This window comes from Pleurodeles waltl, chromosome 12, assembly GCF_031143425.1.
Source record: "Pleurodeles waltl isolate 20211129_DDA chromosome 12, aPleWal1.hap1.20221129, whole genome shotgun sequence".
NCBI lineage: Eukaryota > Metazoa > Chordata > Amphibia > Caudata > Salamandridae > Pleurodeles > Pleurodeles waltl.
In genome coordinates, this window is record NC_090451.1 from 709689250 (window position 1) to 709713969 (window position 24720).

At 45.2% G+C, this 24720-nt stretch overlaps 1 protein-coding gene across 1 annotated transcript; it reads right to left on the reverse strand.

The window, feature by feature from the left end:
* Window positions 1-16794: 16794 nt before the first annotated feature.
* On the reverse strand, window positions 16795-24102 carry LOC138266947 (uncharacterized). The gene has a single exon (XM_069215747.1). It carries the CDS (start codon window positions 24048-24050, stop codon window positions 19098-19100), a length of 4953 nt encoding a protein of 1650 aa, XP_069071848.1. The 5' UTR covers window positions 24051-24102; the 3' UTR covers window positions 16795-19097.
* Between the last annotated feature and the right edge of the window lie 618 nt (window positions 24103-24720).

Below are 24720 nucleotides of genomic sequence, written 5' to 3' on the forward strand. Positions count from 1 at the left end.
GTCTCTGATAGAGGTGATAATCAAGAGGAAAATCCTAAAAAAAAAGTAACATACATGTGTCTATTATGTAGAAATTGTTATCGTGAGGGAGCCAATACTACATGTGACACGCATATCATGCAAGAGAGTTTCCAATTGTCGGAGTCCAGGAATACGAGTATTCAAATCCTATTACAAAATGTAAAACAGAAATCAGCTGCAAAATGCCTAGGTACCTTACAAGAATATAAAATACAGCAATCGAGCCACCCGCAACCCCAATTAGTCATATCAAGGACCATATTTTATCTAGATATTTTAAACCATGTGTCGCTGTTTCAAATTTTGTGTCCGTCTGCGCTTCTACTCTTGCCAATACAGATTGAATTGATTCCTCCTCCTGGCTTGCTTTGTGCCGCATAGAGGAGTGAACAGCTAATATCATCCTCGTAAGTGGTTTGGGTTGCTGTAATGGTCAACCATAGGTGCCCCTGGCATTTAATCCGAGATCTGTGTTGTAAATCTGCATTTTAACTGGTTGTGCACTTTTGTATATGTATACTTTTTCACAAGGACACTTTACATGGTAAAACACATTCCTAGTGCTACAATTTGAAAATTTGGTCCAATTTTGTACAATATGATTAAGTGTAACCTTGCTGCACCTAATGGTAGTAGTTAGTAGTAGACTTGCATGCCAAAAAAGTTTGGCTGGCTCTCAAAATGGCCAACAATCGAGGCAGACCTAACATTTCAGACAGATTTCGGTTGACTGTTGGTCTCACTGATTAGACTAGCTCTTGACTAAAAATATCGCCTCCTCCTAAAGAAAACATCAGTTTTGGAATATCAAATTCTGATAAAATATCCCAACTTTTTAGTGCCCATTTCAATGCTACTTTAGCAAGTTTTTTGGGGTGACATCTCTCCAGCACTCCACCTACTTAACATATTAGTATTCCTGAAATAGTCCTCCCTAGTAGTCAACTCCTCCTGAGATGGAGCAAATGACCAAATGGAAGGTGTTTTTGAGCATTCTGGGATGGTCACTAGAGAAATGCAATAGAGTATTCTGGTCTGTAGGCTTAGTGTATAGACTAAGCAGAACTCTCGGTTCTATGGTATTTTAAAAAAAAAAATCTGTCTGTATTTATCCATATTTAATTTTTAGCCTAATTTATTGTATTTATCCATATTTATTTTATGTTTTGAGTACAGAGTCGTAAAATGGTGCATTTCCACATTTATTTAACTGATGAACCTGCATTTGTACTTTGGTGCCTGTTGCGTTTTAGCAAATTATGCAGCTAAATATAACAAAACACTACACCGACAGGTAACTATTAGCTTTATATAGAAATATATGTTAACATTTGCCTGTATTTAAGAGAATCTCATCCTGTTTTTAAATCCACATGGTGTCTACCTGCTAAGCTGTTGGTCTGGAATTCATTAAGGACAGCATGAAGAAGCACAATTTTCTATATTTTTCAGCTTTTAAAAATACATACAAGAAATAGATTGTTTTGTCTGTATTTATCTCTAAAAATCAGTCAAATCGAAAAACTGGAAGCCTTAACTGTAAGATTACCCTGGTAATATGAGGAAAATGGGCAAACCTCTTTTTCATATTACATACATTATAGCACAGCTTTCAATAAAGTCAACTACAATCACCTGAAAAGAAAATACTGCAGGATTGGGAATTGACCATTCACTGCTTGACTTACTCATGGTGTTACATGAAAAAATAACTCCAAATCAAATCACCCTACGCAAACATCCTGTCACCTAACAGAATGGATGAAAACAAGGGCTTACTTGGTTCCTAACCTATTATCTCTAAACATTCCTGATTTACCTGTGCAGCTCAATACTACAGAGGTCTTCCCCCAAACACAATAACAGATGGCCTTCAGTACCAGTTATCAAGACTTAAAAAATACAATAAAATGAATGGTTTCACTGTCCACCCCTCAAAATCCAACGTAATGTGCTTTGGGAAATGCAGAAATCAGCAATCACAGAAAATTGGGAATGTGATAACTGATAAAGTAAGGAACTACAAGTACCTCAGTGTAGCCTTTGAAGAAAAGCGGACGCTGAAGCTGCATACCCATATAAAGAAATACAAAGCAGAAATTATTACTAAATCCATCAAACTGTTCCCAGGATCTTTGAAGGAAGGTTGCTAGATCAGCCGATCAGTGTTTTCATGCCAAAATTATACAATTACTTCTTTAAGGATTGTCTGCTTTCAGTAACAAAATAAACAAGATGAACATAATTTATATGCAAGCTACGAGATCCCTGCTTGACCTACAATCCGCGACATCACAAATTAAGCTACACATGGATTTAAATCTGCCATCACTGTGGGTGTATCAGACCTCAGCCAAACTAAATTATAACTGCAAATACAGCCGTACAACAACTGACACGCTCAAGTGCCTCATCCTGGAAGAGGTAAAAACAAAGAAATTAAGAAAAATGGGATCGGATCTTCAACTGCTTATAAAAATAACTGAAGAACAAAAACTACTATAATTAACTAATCTCGTTGGGATACCAAGACACACATGCAAGAGCTTAATAAAGAAAATACTCTTAGGAAATAGACATGAAAAAGAACTATTGCTATCTTTGAAATACAAACATATATTTATATACATTTTATATTCCTATTTTAATTTTAAGACAACCATACATTAGCTCAAATTTGGAAGGCTCTGTAAAAATGAAATTCCTACCATTTAGACTAGCATATATACCAATTTTTCAGTGGGCTGGTAAAGTTGGATGCTGTTTGTGTGGCTATAAGGAATCCGTTGGTCACAATATCTACCAAAATTATTAAACTTGTGAAATAAATATTTAAAGGAACTCTTCTGAGAATCCAACATGAGGACAGTGGATGATGCTAAACGCTTTATTTTAATACACAATATAATCCTTTTATTAGTAAACACATGAGCCTGCTTGATCAAGCATTTTATCATCATAAAACAAGCTACTAGCATGTTCTAATGAGTGCAGATGCCATCCTGCATCTCAACTATTGACTTGCACACAATGTATTTTAAAGGGACATTTATTTTATTTTTACCTTGAATTACTCATTAAAGCAATAAATCTTATTCATAGACTACGTAAACAAATAAGAGCAAACAATAAATACCAAACGTCCCATATTTAAATCTTTGAAAACTTGTAATACTGATTTTTTTTTAAATGCATTTCTTATACCTGGCATCCTTGGCATGGTTTCCCCAGACTTTTTGCCTTCATACCTCCTGTTTTGTTGATCTAGCTGGCTTTAGGATCCTGGGTACAATACCACTGCTAACCAGTGCTAAAGTGCATGTGCTCTCTGCTTAAAGCATGGAAACATCGTTTTACCAACAATTGGCATATTTAATTTACTTTTAAGTCCAAAGTAAAGTGCACTAGCTGTGCTCAGAGCCTGTTAATTAAATGGTACAAGTGGGCTTGTAGCACAGGTTGTGCCCCCCACATCAGGTGCACCTCAGGCCTACCACTGCAAAGCCTCTGTGTGCAGTTTTGAAATGCTACGTCGACCTGGCAAGTAAACCCCCTCACCAGGCTCAAACTTTCCTTTTTAATACGTCACCCCTAAGGTAGGCCTTGTGTGCTCAAGGGCAGGTTCCAGTGTATTTAAAAAGTAAAACATGTACTGTTAGGTCTTTCATGTCCTGGTAGTGAAAATCTCTTAAATTAGTGTTTCACTAATGCAAGGCAGCTCTCCCGCCTGGGACCTTCATGTTCGGTGTCTCTGGACTCACAGTTTAACATCAAAACTTAAGGGGAAGTCATATTTTAAACTGTTATTCTGAAAATGGCACTTTTAGAAAGTTGGCATTTCCTTACTTTATCCATTTGGTGCCTTCTGATTGTCTCTGAATACACATCTGGGGTGAGTGTCAGATGGGCTTTATGCATTCTCTCTAGACAGCCACACACAAAGGGAGCCTAGGTGTGACTGATTGTCCATCCAAATTCTGATAGGCCATCCGGACAGGATGGAAGAAAGGAGCTGGCTGACACACATGAATAGGCTGTTCCTGTCCCACACACAAAAGGCTGCATTACCCCCTCTGCAGGAAGGGCACAGACTCTGTACACTTCAAAGGTCTCTTTCTTTGAAGTATCCCTTACTTTGAAGGCACAACTGGGTATGAATACTGGACCTCTGACACCACTACTTAAGTACAATTTTGGACCTGTTAATACTCTGCCAATAAAAAGGACGGCTTTGCTTAAAGGACTGTGAAGGAAGTTGCCTCTGTATATACTATTTCAAAGTAAGAAATAGTGTGCACAGAGTCCAAGGGTTCCCCTTAGAGGTAAGATAGTGGCAAAAAGAGATAATTCTAATGTTCTATTTTGTGGTCGAGCAGTAGGCTTATCAAAGGGTAGTGTTAAGCATTTGTTGTACACACACAGGCAATAAATGAGGAACACACACTCAAAGACAAATTCCAGGCCAATAGGTTTTTATATAGAAAATTATCTTTTCATAGTTTATTTTAAGAACCACAGGTTCAAGATTTACAAGTAATACTTTAAATGGAAGGTATTTCACTCAGGTATTCTAGGAACTTTGCATTATCACAATAGCATGTACATTTTTGACAAAAATGGCAATAAGCTATTTTAAAAGTGGACAGTGCAATAATCAACAGTTCCTGGGGGAGGTAAGTAAAGGTTAAGTTCAAAGGTAAGTAAAACACTTGCAGGGTTCAAAGTTGGGTCCAAGGTAGCCCACCGCTGGGGGTTCAAGGCAACTCCAAAGTTACCACACCAGCAGCTCAGGGCCGGACAGGTGCAGAGGTCAAAGTGGTGCCCAAAACACATAGGCTTCAATGGAAATAGGGGTGCCCTGGTTACAGTCTGCCAACAGGTAAGTACCCGTGTCTTCGGAGGGCAGACCAGGGGGGTTTTGTAGGGCACCGGGGGGGACACAAGCAGGCACAGAAAGTACACCTTAAGCGGCACAGGGGCGGCCGGGTGCAGAGTACAAACAGGCGTCAGGTTTCCTATAGGAATCAATGGGGAGACCCAGGTGGTCTCTTCAATGATGCAGGCAGGCACAGGGGGGGCTCCTCAGGGTAGCCACCACCTGGGCTAGGCAGAGGGTCGCCTGGGGGTCGCTCCTGCATTGGAATTCGGTTCCTTCAGGTCCTGGGGGCTGCGGGTGCAGTGCTGGTTCCAGGCGTCGGGTTCCTTGAAGCAGGCAGTCACCGTCAGGGGGAGCCTCTGGATTTCCTCTGCAGGTGTCGCTGTGGGGGATCAGGGGGGTCAACTCTGGCTACTCACGGGCTCGCAGTCGCCGGGGAGTATTCCCTGTAGTGTTAGTTTTCCGCAGGTCGAGCCGGGGCGTCAGGTGCAGAGTGGAAAGTCTCACGCATCCGGTGGGAAACGTGTGGTCTTTAAAAGTTGCTTCTTTGTTGCAAAGAGTTACAGTTTCTTGAACAGGGCCGCTGTTCTCTGGAGCTTCTTGGTCCTTTAGATGCAGGGTAGTCCTCTGAGGCTTCAGAGGTCACTGGACCCTGTTTAACGCATCGCTGTTGCAGTTATCTTCGAAGTAGGGAGACAGGCCGGTGGGGCTGGGGCCAAATCAGTTGTCGTCTCCGTCTTTAGTGCGGGGCTTCAGGTCAGCAGTCCTTCTTCTTCTTTAGGTTGCAGGAATCTGTCTTCCTTGGTTCTGGGAGCCCCTAAATACTCAATTTAGGGGTGTGTTTAGGTCTGGGAGGGCAGTAGCCAATGGCTACTGGCCCTGAGGGTGACTACACCCTCTTTGTGCCTCCTCCCTGTGGGGAGGGGGGGGAACATCCCTAATCCTATTGGGGGAATCCTCCATATGCAAGATGGAGGATTTCTAAAAGTAAGAGTCACCTCAGCTCAGGACACCTTAGGGGCTGTCCTGACTGGGGAGTGACTCCTCCTTGTTTTTCTCATTATCTCCTCCAGCCTTGCTGCCAAAAGCGGGGGCAGTTGCCAGAGGGGCGGGCCTCTCCACTAGCTGGGATGCCCTGAGGCGTTGTAACAAAGGGGATGAGCCTTTGAGGCTCACCGCCAGGTGTTACAGTTCCTGCAGGGGGAGTTGAGAAGCACCTCCACCCAGTACAGGCTTTGTTCCTGGCCACAGAATGACAAAGGCACTCTCCCAATGTGGCCAGCAATATGTCTGGCGTGTGGCAGGCTGGCAAAAACTAGCCAGCCCACACTAGTAGTCGGGTATGTTTTCAGGGGGCATCTCCAAGATGCCCTCTGGGTGTATTTTACAATAAAGTGCACAATGGCATCAGTGTGCATTTATTGTGCTGAGAAGTTTGATACCAAACTTCCCAGTTTTCAGTGTAGCCATTATGGTGCTGTGGAGTTCTCGTTTGACAGACTCCCAGACCATATACTCTTATGGCTACACTGCACTTACAATGTCTAAGGTTTTGCTTAGATACTGTAGGGGCATAGTGCCCATGCACTTATGCCCTCATCTGTGGTATAGTGCACCCTGCCTTAGGGCTGTAAGGCCTGCTAGAGGGGTGACTTACCTATGCCACAGGCAGTTTGAGGTTGGCATGGCACTATGAGGGGAGTGCCATGTCGACTTAGTCATTTTCTCCCCACCAGCACACACAAGCTGGCAAGCAGTGTGTATGTGCTGAGTGAGGGGTCCCTAGGGTGGCATAAGACATGCTGCAGCCCTTAGAGACCTTCCCTGGCATCCAGGCCCTTGGTACCAGGGGCACCAGTTACAAGGGACTTACCTGGGTGCCAGGGCTGTGTCAATTGTGGAGACAAAGGTACAGTTTAGGGAAAGAACACTGGTGCTGGGGCCTGGTTAGCAGGGTCCAGGGTCCCAGCACACTTTCAAATCATACCTTGGCATCAGCAAAGGCAAAAGGTCAGGGGGTAACCATGCCAAGGAGGCATTTCCTTACACACTGCTACTCTGTTGGACTGCTATTCGGCTGGACTCCTGCTCTGATGTGATGACCTGCTGCCCTCCTTGCCTGGAAGAGAGAAGGACTGGACCTGCATCTCTCCAACTCAGAACCAAAGTGACTCCAAGGAATTGCTGACTTGCCTCCTGGTCTCTGAAGTTTCAGGGACACAGGTCTTCCAACTCACCTGCTAAAGTACCTGAACTCTGCCCATTGTGAGTCTTGCCCTGCCAAGTGGTGCCAGTCCAGTCCTGAGCCCTTCGAAGTGGGTATAAATTGCTGCTCCAGTCAAATCAATGCATCACTACAGCTGTGCAATTCAGAACCATTGCATGGATCGTAACCGGAGCTTGGTGGGCTATCCTCTAGCGTGGATTTGAGTTGACATTGCTTCTTCAGCGTGGGTCAATCTCGGTGCATCTCCTTATCGCAGATCCGATGCATTGCCGCTGCTGTATGGAGAAATTCAACGCATCTTCCCTACTGCATGGAAAGGACTGACACATTGTGTCCATTGCAGGGATCAACATCGCTTCAACCTGCTCCTTGCATCCTCAACATCGCTACAACCAGGATTACGGTACTTTTGTTAAACAGCCCCATCGGGATTCCTGGAGCCGGCTGTGCTCCATCGTGGTCAGCCTGAACTCTTAACCTTGTCCCTGTCCAGCGCAACAAGATATACCTGGTTTGCACTTATTTTTGCTAAGTGCTATTTTCTAAAAATTCATATCTTTCACAGATTTCCAAAACGACCCCACTGCGTTTACCGCCGATTCACGTGGTGCGTTGTTGATGCGCAGAAGCACAAGGACATCTCCACAAAGACGCACTATTAACAATAACATTGCCAAAGGCACACAAGGTTGCTGGAGACGTTTACCCCATGGCCCATCACGTACCCCTAGTGTACAATATAAACGCAGCAGATGCCGCAGCTGAGGCTCACCTTTCTGGAGGGGGCAGGCCACCCTGACTCTTGGGCTTGGCAAAGATGGGGCGGGGCTGTGCGCTCAGAGATCCCATGGCAGAGGGGATCTGGAATCCTTCCTGGAGGTGGGCTGGTGATGTACTGGAGCGTAGTCTGTGTGACTGAGACGCGCGGGTTCTGTCTTCCTCTGCTGGAGACGCAGAGTGGAAGGTTCTCCCTTTATAAAGCACCTGTAAGCTCCGCCCGCTGAGCCACACCCCGTCCACCCTCGAAGTAGGTAAAGGAATTCCCGCCTTTTACCAGGATGATGGATGGATGACTAGGTATTTTTTACCCATGTTTCTAATTATGTATTGTATGTGCATATGTGTGTGTATTCATGTGTGTGTGTGTATAAATATATATATATATATGTGTATGTATGTGTATATGTTGTTTCTGTGCCTGGCATGTTTGTGGATCATTGCATGGCTCCTACTCATCACTCTTATGTCATGTCTCTATCAAACTATCCTCCATTCTCACTCGGACTCATCCCAAATCCCCTCGACCACTTTCATCTCCTAAATATCTCTGCCTAAACTCTTCCCTCCACCTCCACATCTAACTCACCAAACCTCACTCTACCTCTGTGACCTCCCACACAACCCTACTAAATTCTCCTGCATTCATCTCACCCTGCTACTATGCTCTCCCTAACCCTTCCAAATCCTCTTTCCCCTCCGCTCCCCTTTTATTCATCTCAAGCCTTTGGATTGAGTAAATGAAGGATAAACTCCCAATTAACACTTCTGGATTTCTTTCCTCCTCCACCACTCCATTACTCCAGTCAATCTAACTAACAAACTCTCATATCCGCAACTCAAATTAACTCATAATAATACTAAAACTGTACTCCTTATTAAATTATACTAATCCATCACTAATTCTTGTTGGGTACCGGAGTAGCGTGCTACTCATCGAAAAGCGCTTTGACGCCTCATCAGGGGTAGTAAGCGCTATATAAATACGATTACAATTACAATTACAATATCTCAAGTTCTACTTATTAGATTTAAGACTTAAGCTCTATTTTTCTAACCAGGTATTACATCTTTTTGGTGGTGTTTTCACTGTTTTACTGTTTGAAGAGTTGTATAAATACTTAATACACTGCCTCTTAAGTTTAGCCTGACTGCTCTGTGCCAAGCTACCAGGGGATGAGCACAAGTTTATCTGGGTGTGTGTGTGTGTGTGACTTACCCTGACTAGGAATCGTGGTTCCTGCTTGGACAGGATGCATACCTCTGCCAACCAGAAACCCAATTTCTAACAACAATAAATGATGGCATTATAATGTCAATTAAATATTACAGTCCTTGCTGGGGCCTGTCTGTTTATTATTCTCAACAAAGTCGTACCACATATGGGTAAAAGAAAGGCAGCAGAGGGCAGGGCTGGGACAGTGCAGAAGAAAAAACATGAAAACCGGAAGCATGCAGCAGATAATTGGGTGATGGCAAAGCTTGATAATCTTCTAGTCCAATGTGAAGAAATACTGATCTCCCCCGATAATGCCCTAAAAAATGATCAGGGTGTACTTTCTTCCAGAAATTTGTGGGTTAAATGCAAGAAAATCCCTTACTTCAAAGTATGAGACCTTCAGGGGTGTGTATATAAAGGGAAAGGGGTGGGTGGGTCATGGTACTCACACTACACCAACGCAGGCAAATGAATTACCACTTGAGGACAGTAATGTCCTGCTTCACAGTAATCGTTTTAGTCCTCTAAGAGACATCCTAGACACACGATGAACCCGTCACTATTATTATGGCAGGCAAGACCGCCAATACAGCTTAGTTACAATATCTCTCACATATACAAGAGTTAAAGGCTGAGGTTGCTGAGCTCAAATCTACGGTATCTACATTAATCTCTGTGGTTCAGCAGCTGACCCAATCTGCCATGGTGACCCCCCTTGGTTGGTGCCCATGGCCTTGCGTCCAGTTCACCCGGTCTAGTATCCGTGTTGTCTAATCCTCCTTTGCCAACTGCTAACAAGGGTTTTATCCATATGCCTGGCTCTGCTAGTGTTACCTTGTTCCTTGTGTCGACAAAAGGCCAGCAGGTGGGAGGCTAGGGAATGTTTTCCAGGTTTGCAATCGTAGTGACATAGGCATGATTAAGGAGCCAAGAAACTACTGCCAATCCTTGGGGCCTGTAGATAACGGTATCTTTAATTGTGCGGAGGTCCTGTTTTCGATAGGTCCAAATTTACAAACACTGCTTTGATGGTTAATGTACCCAGGCTACACTCGGCTGCATCTAGAGAATAAGGAAGAGGATACCACTGGAAGTACACTTGTGAAAGGTAAGTAACATCTTTTTTCCTCTAATAACCAAAGATGTAATGATCTAGTCCTAAAAACAAATAAGGCAATCTATTGGATACGTTATGTGAGAGGTTGTCAATCTGTGATCCAGGAGGACATAATTAGGGTAGTCAGGAGACCAGATCCTGATACACAACATGATGTGATTGAGTTGATACTCAGGGACATGAGCATGGTAGATGAACTGGTGGCCTTAGATGCAAGAACATGTCCACCAAGGAACTAGCGTATCCAGTTTAAATACCTTAGGCTCCCTATCCACCACAACGCTCATTCCAGGGGTAGCGTATCAGGTTTAAATGACAATGATTGACTCAGTTTTTCAGCAGATTGACCTAAGTCATTCATCAGTGTTTCCCGATTTGCATAATGTAGTCGGTCCTGGCATTAGCACTCTTCCTGCTCCTGAATTTATTAGTTCCCCTATTTTAGACAGCTCTTGCCAGATAATGCTAAATCAGTCAGCTAACTCCCCAGCCAATGGTGCCACGACTACATCTATGTTGCGCCCAGTATCTTATAATGAAGGGGTACGTCTTGTCTCCTGGAGTGCGGCAGGTTTAAGTTCTGCTATCTCTTTGCCAGTTTTTGACCAATTTACAGAGAATTACGTTATCTGCCTTTTCCAGGAAATATGGGCAGTGGACCCGTTCTTTCGGTCTGGGTTTCTGAATTTCCACATTCCAGCACTTCCTTGTAAGAGGGGTAGACCCTCTGGAGGTTTAACCACATGGGTTAGATCAGGGATACTCAAAGTACGGCCCGCGGGCCTCATGCGGCCCCTCTGACCTTTACATGCGGCCCCTGGGGCAACAGGAGCACTGGGCAGCTGTTTGCTCAACTCCGCACTAACAAAAATATTAAATACACACACAGTCATTTATTTCAAACTTAATTGGTGCTAAAGAAAGGAAGTAACTAGGGACTTCTGCACTTAACTTTAGAAACGCCTTCATTTTTAAAGACATCTTGCAGCATAAGTGTAAAACTAAGACAGTCTCTTCAAAATTAATTAAGTGTATTTAGTTAACATGCAGAACCTTTTCGCCTTAGTACAATTTATTTTATCAGTGCATTGAGATGCATTCCTATTAAAGTGATAGTTTTCAAACATAAATTTGGAAACATTAATTATTTCCCTTACCCTGAGAACACCATCAATAGTAAATTAAAGAGGCAAGTCACTTGGTATGTGCACTTTATGGGTGGCCTGGGTTCCTATCATACATAAACAACATTATAGTTTATTAAATCAAACATAGAAGCAAGTTTTGTGCAGCGCACACCATAAATCATGTATTTCGAGGTCATCTTAAATGTGATAATGCAGAAAAAGGAGGGAAAGTGACACTAAACAATTGCCTAGGATCACACAATTTGGAAAAGTGGATAAGCCGGGATTAATTCCAGGTTTTCTGGTTTCCCACTATTTATTTCAGCCACTAGATCTATATCCTTTGCTTCACCTACACCTACTTTTCCACCAATCCACCTAGTCCCCCCACCTAACGGCCACCGCCCTGGCATCAATGCGGCCCCCAGGCACGCCACAGACCAAACTTTTTGGCCCCTGGGAAAATGTTTGCGAGTACCCATGGGTTAGATCAACATTAAACTGATGCATATTACAGTTACCCATTGACTCTATTGATATATTAGGTATTCAGTTATCATTTGGGCCGAAGTCCAGAGTAATTATTATTATTAATATCTATGCTAGAGAGGCCGGGGGGGTGGGGGGGGGGGCTTGTCCTCTAGCACTCTCCACATGCTTCTCAGGCAGTGCCCCCGTTATTCCAAAATCATTGCAGCAGGCGACTTCAATGTCACTTTTGAGCCTTGAGATTGGGACGATCTCAGTTCTACGTATGAGAAAGATCGGATGTGGGGGTGTTCCCTCCATAGACATCCCTCCCATAAAAAGGTTGCTTTGAAAGGATTGGGGTCCATTTCATGGTTGGAGGTAACCCTGGTGGCAAAAGTCTTAAAGGGAAACATCCTTGGTATAATGGGGACTGCCTGGCCTTCAAAAAACAACTGATCAAAGCTATCAAAGGAAGGCTATAGCCTCTATTCACATAGCCAGAAGATCTTACAAGGCTGCCATATGTAAAGCCAAGCGTATGCAGGATGAGAAATGGTGGACTGCATTGAATGAAGCTGCATCTGATAAGGATTGGGTAAGATTTTGGTCCTTGGCGGTGCGAGGCCCTGATAATAGTGTGTTTCATAATAAATTGATGACATTGTCCCCTTTCTACCTATGGTGGAGGCAGATGCACCATGTATAGGTGCATGTAAAGTGCCCGTATTGTTGTCTGCAGATTACACTCTCCTAATCTCCAAGACTCCTACTGGTTTACAGAAACTCTTAAATCGATTTGACTCTCTCAGGGACTGGAGATCAATACTTCCAAAACTAAACTAATGGTGTTCAACCTCCACAAATCATACAAAGGGAAGGTAGTTCTTAAAAAGGCAAAATCTTCTGGTTACTTTGGTTTAACAATATCTGAAAATGGGTCTTGGAAATCCCATATCACCAAGGTGGCGATGCAAAAACAGTACACTGGGGTTTTAGTCAAGGACTTTAGCACCTCATATACCAAACCGATCCGCACAGCACTTCAGATCTACGAGACTAGGACTATTATTTCCACTTTATATGGTGCGGGGGCTAAGGGGCTATGTCAAAGCTCAAGAAATATTAGCAGTCAAAAATATCTTTTAAAGGAAACTGGTGTCTCAACCTTCAAGTACCCCTTCATTTTCCTCTTTTAAAGGACCTGGGCATCAAGGCAATAGGCCCTAAAGTTCGTTTATGTCCTGTCCTGTTTTGGAGACGGCTCTGGATTAGTCCAGAGCTTGCCTCAGATACCGACGCCCTACAAGCTGTAATAGAAGCTGATCACTCTCTTAGTGTCCCCTGGCTTAAATACGTCAAGGCTTCACTGTATTTGCTTGGATGGAGCAAGCTTTGGGACTGCCCAACTACTGCCGCCTTTCCCTTGAAACTTGATTTTAATAATAAGTCCTGGAAGATGTTAGATTCTGAAGAACTGCATGTAGCAATCCATTCTAAGCTGTCTCACATTTTTATTGATCTGAAGAATGCACAAAGCTATGATGCATTTTGGGACATAATTATGACCCCCAAGGACAGGAAGCTGTACTTCCAATTCCGTGTAGGAACCCTACCATTAAGATCATTCACTAGCAGTTGGTCATCTCACGGAAGTACGGTCTACCCAGTTTGTAGCGCCACTTTTGAAAATTTGCCCCATGTATTTTTTTGCCATCCCGCCTATGTAGTCCCTCGCAGGAAGTGGCTTGCACCTGTCTGCAGGCTGCTGGATGTCCGTAGGTCTGCCACAGGTCAACAAATTCTTAAATCAAATACTGAACATGTTTTAGTTACTGCTATCACTAAATTTCATGGAGCCATGTGGACCAATAAAGCAAAGATTTTATCCTTTCATGTGGAGTTGCCTTGTACGTATAGTTTTATATAACTGCAGGTTATCTTCCCAATGACGAACATGGCTCAGCACATTTCATGGCTGAATTCTTAATTAGTGTGTGCATCCCTAATACTACACTGCTGTTGGCCCAAAGAAGCTAGCTGTGCAGTGACTGTGTTGGATCTGTAGTCCAAAATTGCATGTTTTTGCAATTGACTCTGTAGATCATGGGTACTCACAAACATTTTCCAAGGGGCCACAAAGTTTGGTCTGTGGTGTGACCGAGGGCCGCACTGATGCTAGCAGCATGGCGATCAAAGGGAGGAGGGGGGCTCTGGAGGGGGAGGGGTGGTGGCATTATGGGGGGCATAGGGGGCAGCAAAGCAGAAAAATCTAGTGGCTGAATCGCTCAATGTGAAACCAGAAAACCTGGCATTAATCCCAGCTTCCCCAATTTACCAAATTGTGTGATCCTAGGCAATTGTTTTATTTCACGTTCCCTTCATTTTCTTCATTATTGTATGTAGGAGGACCTCACAATGCATGACTTCAGTATGTGTGCTGTGCGAACCCTTCTCCTGTGTTTTATTTAATAAACTATGAAGTTGTTCATGTATAATAGCAAATCAGGCCTATCAAAGAGTGCAGACAACTGACTTAATTCATTATTGGCATTGTTATCAAGATGGGGGTATGAATGAACGTTTCTGAATTTATATTTGAAATCTATTGTTCTAAAAAAAAAAAAAAATCTCCATGCACTAATAAAATCTGAAGTAGTAAGATGAAATGGTCCTGCGTGTAAATTAAAAACACTTTGAATTTTTAAGGACCCTTATCATAGTGGCAGACATTTGCTGCAAGATTTTATTTTAAAAAATGAAAATGTTCCTGCAGTTAAGCGGTACAGGACAAATTCCTCACTTCCTTTCTTTATCTTCAATAATGTTTAAATAAAGTATTGCCTGTGAGAGTCCAGTAAACAGCAGCCTACTGCTACAGCTGCAGTGGGGGCTGCATGTAAAGGTCAAAAGGGCCGCACTTTGAGTATCAATTCTGTAGATCATCCAGGGAAGTGCTTCTTCTCTCAGTTCTGTATTTGGTGTTGATCGGTGAACAAACCATTGCATTTTGTACAGATTTATAACTTTAAAAATCTCTTATGTGTATATGGTGCCAGAGTATTCTCTGTGCAGTTTTATGTTTAAGTTCTAAGCCCAGTAGTATTTATTACTGTATGTATTGATTTTTATCTTTGTTATAACTTATTTTTTTTCATGTATATGAAATGTGATGTTTTCTTTGTGTATGTTTTTAGCTTTTATGGTACTAGTTACCTAAATAAACCCTACATGAATGAGTGACTCCACTCACAAACATGTAGGTTTGTTGGCATCAGCTAAACATCTACAAGTAGTTTTCTGCACAAATACATTTACCCCTACAAGGTGACTGTATAAATGCATCTTTGTGGTAGAAACAAGTCCAACATTGATGGGGAGTCAGTAGCAAGAGGGATATACAAAGGGAAATTGTTTGGTCATGCAAAAATAAATAAATATCTATAAGTACAACTACCATTTGTATTACACATGCTTAAACCTACCTCGGCTGCTCACAGATATTGACTTGCACAGATATTTAGCAGTAATTCTAGACGGCTTCCTTCTAAGTCTGAAATGTATTCTGTATACACAAGTATCTTTAAGGGACTATATTTCTAAGTTCATCTCTGGATAGGTTGTGATTTTGGCCTTTGAAACAGAGCTAAACAGCAATGAAGTACTAATATTTGAAGTAGCACACAGCATACATTTTTCCTGTGTTCCAAAAACCATTCCACAAATATCTGTTTAACACTCAAATGAAGGCCTTCGATATCTTACTCTTGATTTGTCTGATCCTACTATATTTGACCTGATGGAAATAATCCAGACATTGCACCACTACTCATTGTGGTAATTTTCTGCCACAACATTTCTTTAATAAAAGTAGTCACATCAATGAACGCAAGAAAAGGTAGTTTGAGCATACAGTACCAGCTCACCTATGCTAGCTAGCCTTGAACTCATTAAGACAGCAGCTTCCATTTACCTTGAGTTGGTGTGCGCTCCATCACGCTTTCCTTTTGGCAAAACCGCTTCAGACTTATTACACTACTATTCAGCTTGGATTTCTGAACATCGCCTTCCTTTTATATATTATGATTATTTGAGAAGCTGTATCATGATCATCTGTACTGTCATTTTTAAACTGTTGACTGATCCAAAGCAACCATTTCCTCAATGGGACATCCACATGTAAAGCCAAAAAAAAAAAAGGATTAATTGTTTAACAATCAATTCCCCAAATTTCCCCTATCTGGAAAAGCTTATTAGTACTGCTTTTCAAAAGAGTAGCCACTAAAGATTTCTGTTGCATATAAACTTAACTCAGACTTCAAATATTTTAAGACTAGGCCGTTTAAGCATCTAAAGAGTTTCTAGACTGTTCCAACTGAGAATTCTGCAAACTATTCTTTAGGATCTGGTAACGCGGTCATTTAAGATCATTCATCCTTTTTTTCATTTGCTTATCAAGTTTAACTTAGCAGGAATAGTTATTGCAGAAGGGCAGTGGCAAACTACCACCACCGCCATAAGGTGATGTAAGCTACAAGCTACTATTTTCAATACGGTTTATTTTTATTGAGTAGGTATGTGTGAATACTCTGCTGAGTGGATTATGGGGACTGGAAAGTTGTGCTGAACATTCTTTTACAAATGACGCTCACTACATGACAGGAACAGAAGGCACTTCACCGGAAATCCAACAATGTGATTGGGAACGCTCAGGAACCCTGCCATTCTATAATCTTGATTTTTTGGCAGCACAGCGCGTGCAGCGGCATCCTACAACATTCACTCACCTGAGACATGGCTTTGTAAGGCTGAAAGCAGGAATCCAGATTAGCAGATACTATGCCTCAAATTGTTTATAGGTCCATCAATTTTCTACATTAGATTTCTAAAAAAACAATGCCATTCTCAACCACTCTTCCACATTTTGCATCATGCTATTAGGAAGAAATCGATAACTTGAGATTCAACCATTCTTAGAACCAGCTTCTCGACATTACTTAAGATATAAATCCAACACAGAAATACAGAGAAAAATATAATCGACTGGGTGACCACCATGGCTTATGTGGAAGCATCTCATGGCTTACCCCATGGAGAGATGTAAAACAGGCCTAAATGTACTGCACAGCTATTTCAGAATTAGCAAATGACAGTTAAAAAACGCCTAGGAACAAAGTGTACAGAATGTTGTTCTTTACCATCAAGTACTGCAGCAGCAAAGGGTCACTCAAGTCACCCATCTTTACACATGAGTAACCTAGAGGACCTTCATCTTTTCACCAAGGCCCACGTTATGAGTGGTCTGTTTTTTTCCACCACCAACTTCTATTTTCATAGGCTTTGAAAGCACAGGTTTTGTAATAATTACCTCATCTCCACAATTTACTGTGGAAAATGCCTACTTGCACATGCAGATTTTGGAGCAGATAGCACTAGAATATGTAGATTAGTTCCTATATTAAATGGCTTAACTTGTGGCTGTAATTATTGCACCCGATAAATTATAATGCTCTGGTTAATCCACGTTACTAGGTGTGATAGTTACCCCTAACCTCACCAAGGCTGGTGAATTCAAGGATCAGGAAAAAGAGGTATGAATCAACAAGAGGGGCATAGGCAGCAAAGGAGATATGAAAATGATTATTCTGCTCCGACAATCCTTCTCTCCAAGCTCCTCATACTTTCCCCTACCTCCTGCAGTGCCTTTGCTGGTCCCACAGACGGGCTCTGGGCAACAATAACAACATCTAGGACTGCATGCAATCATGTACGAAGAACCACAATTTTAACGTTGGCGTTTCACAGAAACAGTGTTTTCAAGCACAAGGTCGATGCCTTTAGAAAAATCTCCCCTCCCCAAGGGGAGCCTGCCATTTTGGGTAGAGACATTAAGGAGCTAAGTATAAAAACAGAGTCTGTTATTGAATGTTTATTATGCTATAGAGTGGATGGTGCAGTACTGATAGTATTAAGCCAGAGCACCATTCGCTCTGCACCTGAGCAGGTCAGAAAAGGTGAGTGAGCTGACAGATGAGCCACAAGATTTCATACAAAAAGTACAACGGTAGTGCACTAATGCAGTTGCAAACTACCTTTTAAATGCAATAGGCTTCAAACTTCTTTCATAACTGGTCACAGCTTAACAGCAAAAGTCTGTGCATTCTATTTTGTAGAGGTTCATACTTATTTATCATTCCTCTTTTCGTTACCAAAAGCAGTCTCATTTTGTCACAATATATAGAAAGAAACATCTTACTGCAAAAGCCAGAAACAGTTTTCAAATGTTCATATTTGCGAAAGGAACACAACCCCGAAATACCACTTCATGGAAATATCCCCATGTAACAAAAAAATATCCAGCTCTTGACAAGAGATCATACATTTGTTCTGAGGTTTATGTGGTTCAACAAGAACAAAGCAAATATTTTATGGGCAAAGTTCCTCAAGGGCATACACCCACTAATTTAGTGCCAGTTCTGCAAGTAATTGCTTTCACAGGGAGAAACTACAGCTGTGCACATGTTCTGGATTTCAGAATACTGTTCGAGAAAGTCAGGTATGGAGAGATTGGAACCACACACAACCTCAACCAAAACCTACTTTTACTATTGCCATCTAAAAAAAAAAAAAAAAAAAATGCCCAGCAGCCTTCGAAGGTGTCTCATTTCCTCAAAAAACAGAGGAAACTTGAACTGTCTACCCAGATCAGACATTTACTGAACTTTCTTCTACTGCAGACACTCCCTCTTCTGAAATGAATTCACTTTTGGAACCTCAAAATGCACTAATGTGTTGAAACCTATCCTTCATCTCGACACTTTTGGAATGTGGAACACTGTTTTATCCACAGCCTTAACTCTCTGGAGTGCGATAAAGATTTGCATGTGGTAAAGAAAGCTCTCTAGAACAATACCTCCATTGAAACAGGCTTGTAGATGAAGCTGTACTTGATGACCAAAGCAAGTAAATGCACACTGGCTACTGTCCGTTGAGAACTCTTGGCTGGCCCTTTCTGGTGAACAGTCCTTCATAGACATATATGTATGCATTGATTGATGGCTTGTCTTCAGGCAAGGGAGGCCAGCAATCTTGAGACAAATTAGATGATGGGTTATCCTTTACCAAAAGACAGTGAATCCAAGCCTTGGGAGCATTTATGGAATCTTTGTTTGCCAGCATTAGTGCAGAATGGTTCCTAGACGGCTGGGAGACTGATTTCTCAAATGCGGGGATCGACTTAGAGACTTACTTCTTGAGCACAAGGTTCACCTTGGAGAACGATTCCTTGACCGCAGGGACTGCCTCCTCAAACGCAGAGACCGGCTCCTCGAACGCAGAGGCCTACGCCTCGAACTCAGAGACCGATGCCTCGAGCGCAGAGACCGACGCCTCGAGCGCAGAGACCGACGCCTCAAGGGCCGAGACCGACTTCTTGAGCGCCGAGACAGGCTCCTCGAGCGCCGAGACAGGCTCCTCGAGCGCCGAGACAGGCTCCTCGAGCGCCGAGACAGGCTCCTCGAGCGCCGAGACAGGCTCCTCGAGCGCCGAGACAGGCTCCTCGAGCGCCGAGACAGACTCCTCGAGCGCCGAGACAGACTCCTCGAGCGCCGAGACAGGCTCCTCGAGCGCCGAGACAGGCTCCTCGAGCGCCGAGACCGACTCCTCGAACGCCAAGATCTATTCCTCGAACCACGAGAACGACTCCTAGAATGCCGAGACCGACTCCTTGAATGCCAAGATCGACCTCTGGACCAAGGAGAGAGATTCCTCGACCGAGGCAAATAGCTAGAATGCTTACTTGGAGTCAGGCGACTATGCTTTCTCTGTGGAGAGCTTAATGAAGATGATCTGCTCCTACTTCTCGACTTGAGGGAGTTATCTGCATCTGGCCACAAAGCTTGCATTTCCGTTTTAATCTTTTCCATGAAGGAGTCTATGTCTTCATCACCGTGACAGGGTTGAGAAGAGCTCTCTTGAACGTTGGCGACATTGTGTGTAGGCTTCTGGACATCCAAATTTTCCACATTTGAAGGTGTAGTACCCAATACATCCTGATCAGTAAAGGTGAAATGAGCAGAGTTAGAGTCCTTCTGTGAAGTGTACGATGTGCCTGGAGTAGCACTGAGGGGAGCACAAGCATACCAGGCATCTTGGAAGGGAACAGCATGAGGCATACTAAAGACCATCTGAGCAGGGCTGGTGGTACCTTGATTAGGAATTGGAACCATAACAGTGGTTCCTTCATAAGAATAAGGACCACTGACTGATCCTGAAGGCCCATTGAACGGAAAGGCATCTGTCAGATTAAAGGGAGCATGGACCATTACTACTGGTGGGGGTGGCCTCACTATGCCTTCTTGCTGAGGCACTTGGGGTTTACTGGGCACCTCATAAGACATTAGAGACTCTTGTGGATACACTGGTGGTTCAGGAAGCGCATGCGGATGAGATGGTGGACCATGAATCACTAGAGGGGACACAGGTGGTACTGGTACTTGCAATGAGAAACGCTGCAAATGTGCTGGTGGACCAGGGAAGTCCTGTGTTGGCATAGAGGTCAGCATGAAGTACCCAGGTTGGCGTGGGGGTGATTCATTGTTCTCCATCATGGGTATATGGAGAAAGGGAGGACACAATGGAAGCCCTGGTAGGTGAGAGGGTGGTCCAGAGGGCCTCAGCTGGGGTACAGACAGAAATGGAGGGGGAACTGTTGACTGTGGCATTAATGGAAGTTGCTGAGGCACCTGTGAAGGCATACTAGGTGCATACGAGACCACAGGAAATCTTGGTTGGCATACTGATGGATCAGGAGACATCAAGGGTGGCACAGAGTACATTGGATATTGCTGTGGGGGTGCTGGAGGCCTATGCGGTACTGAGGAAGTCTGGGGAGGTCTGCAAGGCTGAAAAAATGCTTGTTGGTGTACTAGAGGCACTGATGGTAACTGAGACTTCACTAGTAGGCCTTCCCGCATGTTATCGTTTGGGAATTCTGTCTGTGGAAATTCTGGTATGGGGGTTCGTGCTTTCTGAAGTTTAGCTATTGGTATGCCTTTAGAGAACTCTGCAGTTAGATGCTCTGCTCTTTGGGGCCCTGCCTTTGATAGTCCTGCTTTTGTGGGGCCTTTCTTCAGCTTTGCCCTTTCTGTTTCAGAGGTCTTTGCCTTCAGGACTTTCTCCTTTGGAGGTTCAGCTTTTGAAAGCTCTGCTTTTGGATTCTTAGTCCTCATCGTCTCTGTTTTCACCTTCTCATTCTGTAGATTCTTTGCTTTTAGGAGCTCTGTCTTTGGTGGTCTTTCTTTAAGGAATTCTGCTTTTGGAGGATGTATTCTTGAGAGCCCTACCTTAGCAGACTCTGCTTTTATGGGCTCTTTCTTTGACGAACCTAGTTTTGAAGGTTCCTTTTTGTTGAGGCCTTCCTCCTGTTTAGTCATGTATTTGAGCCCTCCCTGTTCTCGTAATTGACTGTGCTCCTTCCTATTGTCCCCCTCTTTACTGAGGGACTCAAATTTGTTGTTGCCTTTTGTTGTCTTGGACTCTTTGTTTTTCACATAATGTCCTTGCATCAGGGGTGTCACAGAGTGCACTGGCAATTGCTTTAGGGCTGCTGGTGGCCTGTGTGGAACTGAGAAACTAGGTCTGCTCGGACGGTAAAAGGTATGTTGGTGTACCGGAGGCGCTGATGGTAATGGAGACTTCACTAGTGGGCCTTCCTTCACATTATTTTTTTTTGACAGTACTGCCTGTGGAGATTCTGGTTTGGAGGTGTCTGCTTTCTGACGTTTAGCCACTGGAATGTCTTTTGAGAGTTTTGCATTAAGAGAATCTGCCTTCGAGTCCTTTGGCTTCAGCACTTTCATCTTTGGAGGATCTGATGTTGGAACCTCTACTTTTGGAGTCTTAGTACTCATTGCCTCTGTTTTCACCTTCTCATTATTTAGAATCTTTTCTTCTGGGGGCTCTATCTTTGGTGGTTCTACTTTCAGGAATTCTGCTTGTGGAGGCTGTACTCTTGAAAGCCCTGTCTTAAGAGGATCTGCTTTTACAAGTTCTTTTTTTTGCGAACCTAGTTTTGAAGGTTCTAATTTGATGGGGCCTTGCTCCTTTTGAGCCGTGTTCTTCATCTTTTCCCACTCTTGTTGTTGACCCTGCTCCATAGCATTCTCCCCCACTTCACTGACAGGCTCAAGTTTGTTGTTGCCGTTTGATGGCTTGGACTCTTTTGTTTTCACACAGTCTCCTTTCCCTTGCACACACACTTCTCTATCTAGTTCGCAAGTCCCTTTTCCAGGATATGAGTGGTGGTTGTGCAAAAACGTCTCTCGATCACCAATGCCTCCTCTTTCAGTTGCACAGCTTCCTCTCTTGGGCCCATTATCTCCGCCTCCTTGTCCATATTCTCCCAATCCTGGTCTTCCATCTGCTTGTGCACACCAAAAGAGAAATTGTGAAAGCCACCAAGTTGCCTGAACAGTTCCCCACAGTTCTGCCTCCGGTCCATAGTATCCTTGCTCCAGCCCACTGGGCCCATGCATGGGTCCACTGCCTCCTTGACCAGGACCCCCGTCTCCTTGGCTGGGACCCCCGTCTCCTCGGCCGGGACCCCCGTCTCCTCGGCCGGGACCCCCGTCTCCTCGGCCGGGACCCCCGTCTCCTCGTCCCCGACCACAGTCTCCTCGTCCCCGACCACAGTCTCCTCGTCCCCGACCACAGTCTCCTCTTCCAGGACCACAGTCTCCTCTTCCAGGACCACAGTCTCCTCTTCCAGGACCACAGTCTCCTCTTCCAGGACCACAGTCTCCTATTCCAGGACCACAGTCTCCTATTCCAGGACCACAGTCTCCTATTCCAGGACCACAGTCTCCTCTTCCAGGACCACAGTCTCCTCGTCCCCGACCACAGTCTCCTCGTCCCCGACCACAGTCTCCTCGTCCCCGACCACAGTCTCCTCTTCCAGGACCACAGTCTCCTCTTCCAGGACCACAGTCTCCTCTTCCAGGACCACAGTCTCCTCTTCCAGGACCACAGTCTCCTCTTCCAGGACCACAGTCTCCTCTTCCAGGACCACAGTCTCCTCTTCCAGGACCACAGTCTCCTCTTCCAGGACCACAGTCTGCTCTTCCAGGACCACAGTCTGCTCTTCCAGGACCACAGTCTGCTCTTCCAGGACCACAGTCTCCTCGTCCCCGACCACAATCTCCTCCTCCCCGACCACAGTCCCCCCGTCCAGGACCACAGTGCCCCCGTCCAGGACCACGACCACAGTCCCCTCGTCCAGGACCACAGTCCCCTCGTCCAGGACCACAGTCCCCTCGTCCAGGACCACAGTCTCCTTGTGCAGAACCACTGTCTCCTCGGCCGGGACCCCAGTTGCCTCGGTCGGGACCCCGGGCTCCTCGGCTAAGAAACCAGTCTCCTAGGTCAGGTCCCCAGTCTCCTCGGCCAGAACCCCGGCCGGGACCCCAGTCTCCTCGGCCAGGACCCCAGTCTCCTCGGCCAGGACCCCGGCCAGGACCCCAGTCTCCTCGGCCAGGACCCCAGTCTCCTCGGCCAGGACCCCGGCCAGGACCCCAGTCTCCTCGGCCAGGACCCCAGTCTCCTTTGCCGGGACCCCAGTCTCCTTTGCCGGGACCCCAGTCTCCTCCGCCGGGACCCCAGTCTCCTCCGCCGGGACCCCAGTCTCCTCCGCCGGGACCCCAGTCTCCTCCGCCGGGACCCCAGTCTCCTCCGCCGGGGCCCCAGTCTCCTCTGCCGGGACCCCAGTCTCCTCTGCCGGGACCATAGTCCGCTTGCCTGGGACCCCAGTCGGTGTCCCTTAACATGAACTCTCCTCGCCCAGGACTGTGGGCATGCCAGTCCGGTCCATGATTGCCCCTCCCAGGTATAGAGGCTCCTGGCACATTGCCACCGGGTATAAGATGGAAGTCTCCTCGATGTCCTGGGTTGCAGTTCCCTTGCATTAGTTCATGTTCTCCTCTCCAAGGCCCACAGTCCCCACGCGTTGGTCCACACATCCCTGGCCCGGGCACGTGGCCCTCCGGCCCACTCCCCCATGGACCACAGCCAGGCCCGTATTCCTGGAAGCCAGGACGGTGATGCTGGCCCCTCCGCGGCCCAGCCCCACGGCCTCCTCGCCGAGGGCCAATTAGACCTCGCACAGGCTTGCACTCCATGTCATCCCCCCAGCACCTTGCGGGGGCCCTCTCCGGGGTCGCCATCAAGCCCGAAGAGTCACCGGGACTCCGCCCACTCCAGCAGGCTCCAGCAACCGAGAGCACGGTCAGCCAATCGGAAGGCGAGCTCGTAATGATTGACAAGCAGAGGAGCCAGTAGGGGACGTGCTTGGCGGCTCGACTGGGACGATAGAAGATTCGATTGGACAAAAACAGTAAGCCGACCCGGAAGGTCTGCTAGCCTCCGGTGCACTTCCGGGCCGGGGGTGTCACTACCGGCGGGGGCGGCTGGCGAAGGGGCCGCGGCGGAGAGCGAGGACCGGTGTCTCCGCTAATTCACCTCTTCATAAAACATGAGCGCTGCTCCACGATCGCCCACAGCCGCAAAACACCCTTTTTTATGTATTTATTGCGGTCTCTAAATGGGGCTTCACCTCAGCACCGGTTACATCACACAAGGGCGCATTCATTGTTTGTAGGCGCGGGGACATTCAGTCCTTTTGCCCAGGATCACAGGGTGTTGAGCAGACGCCGAGACCCGAACCTGGTTCCCCAGCTCCGGAGTCGACAGCTCTGGACCTAACACAACACCCGCTTGGCCCCCAAGCTTTCTCCCTCGGCGCCGGGCTCTTTTCCGGATATTTGTGGTACTTTGTGATCAGGTCTTAATAACTATTACCCCCCTCCACGCCCCCAGAATATCCACACCAAGTTT

Coding starts and splice junctions, on each gene's coding strand:
- LOC138266947 (XM_069215747.1), bottom strand. CDS start 24,050: ATGGCGACCCCGGAGAGGGCCCCCGCAAGGTGCTGGGGGGATGACATG.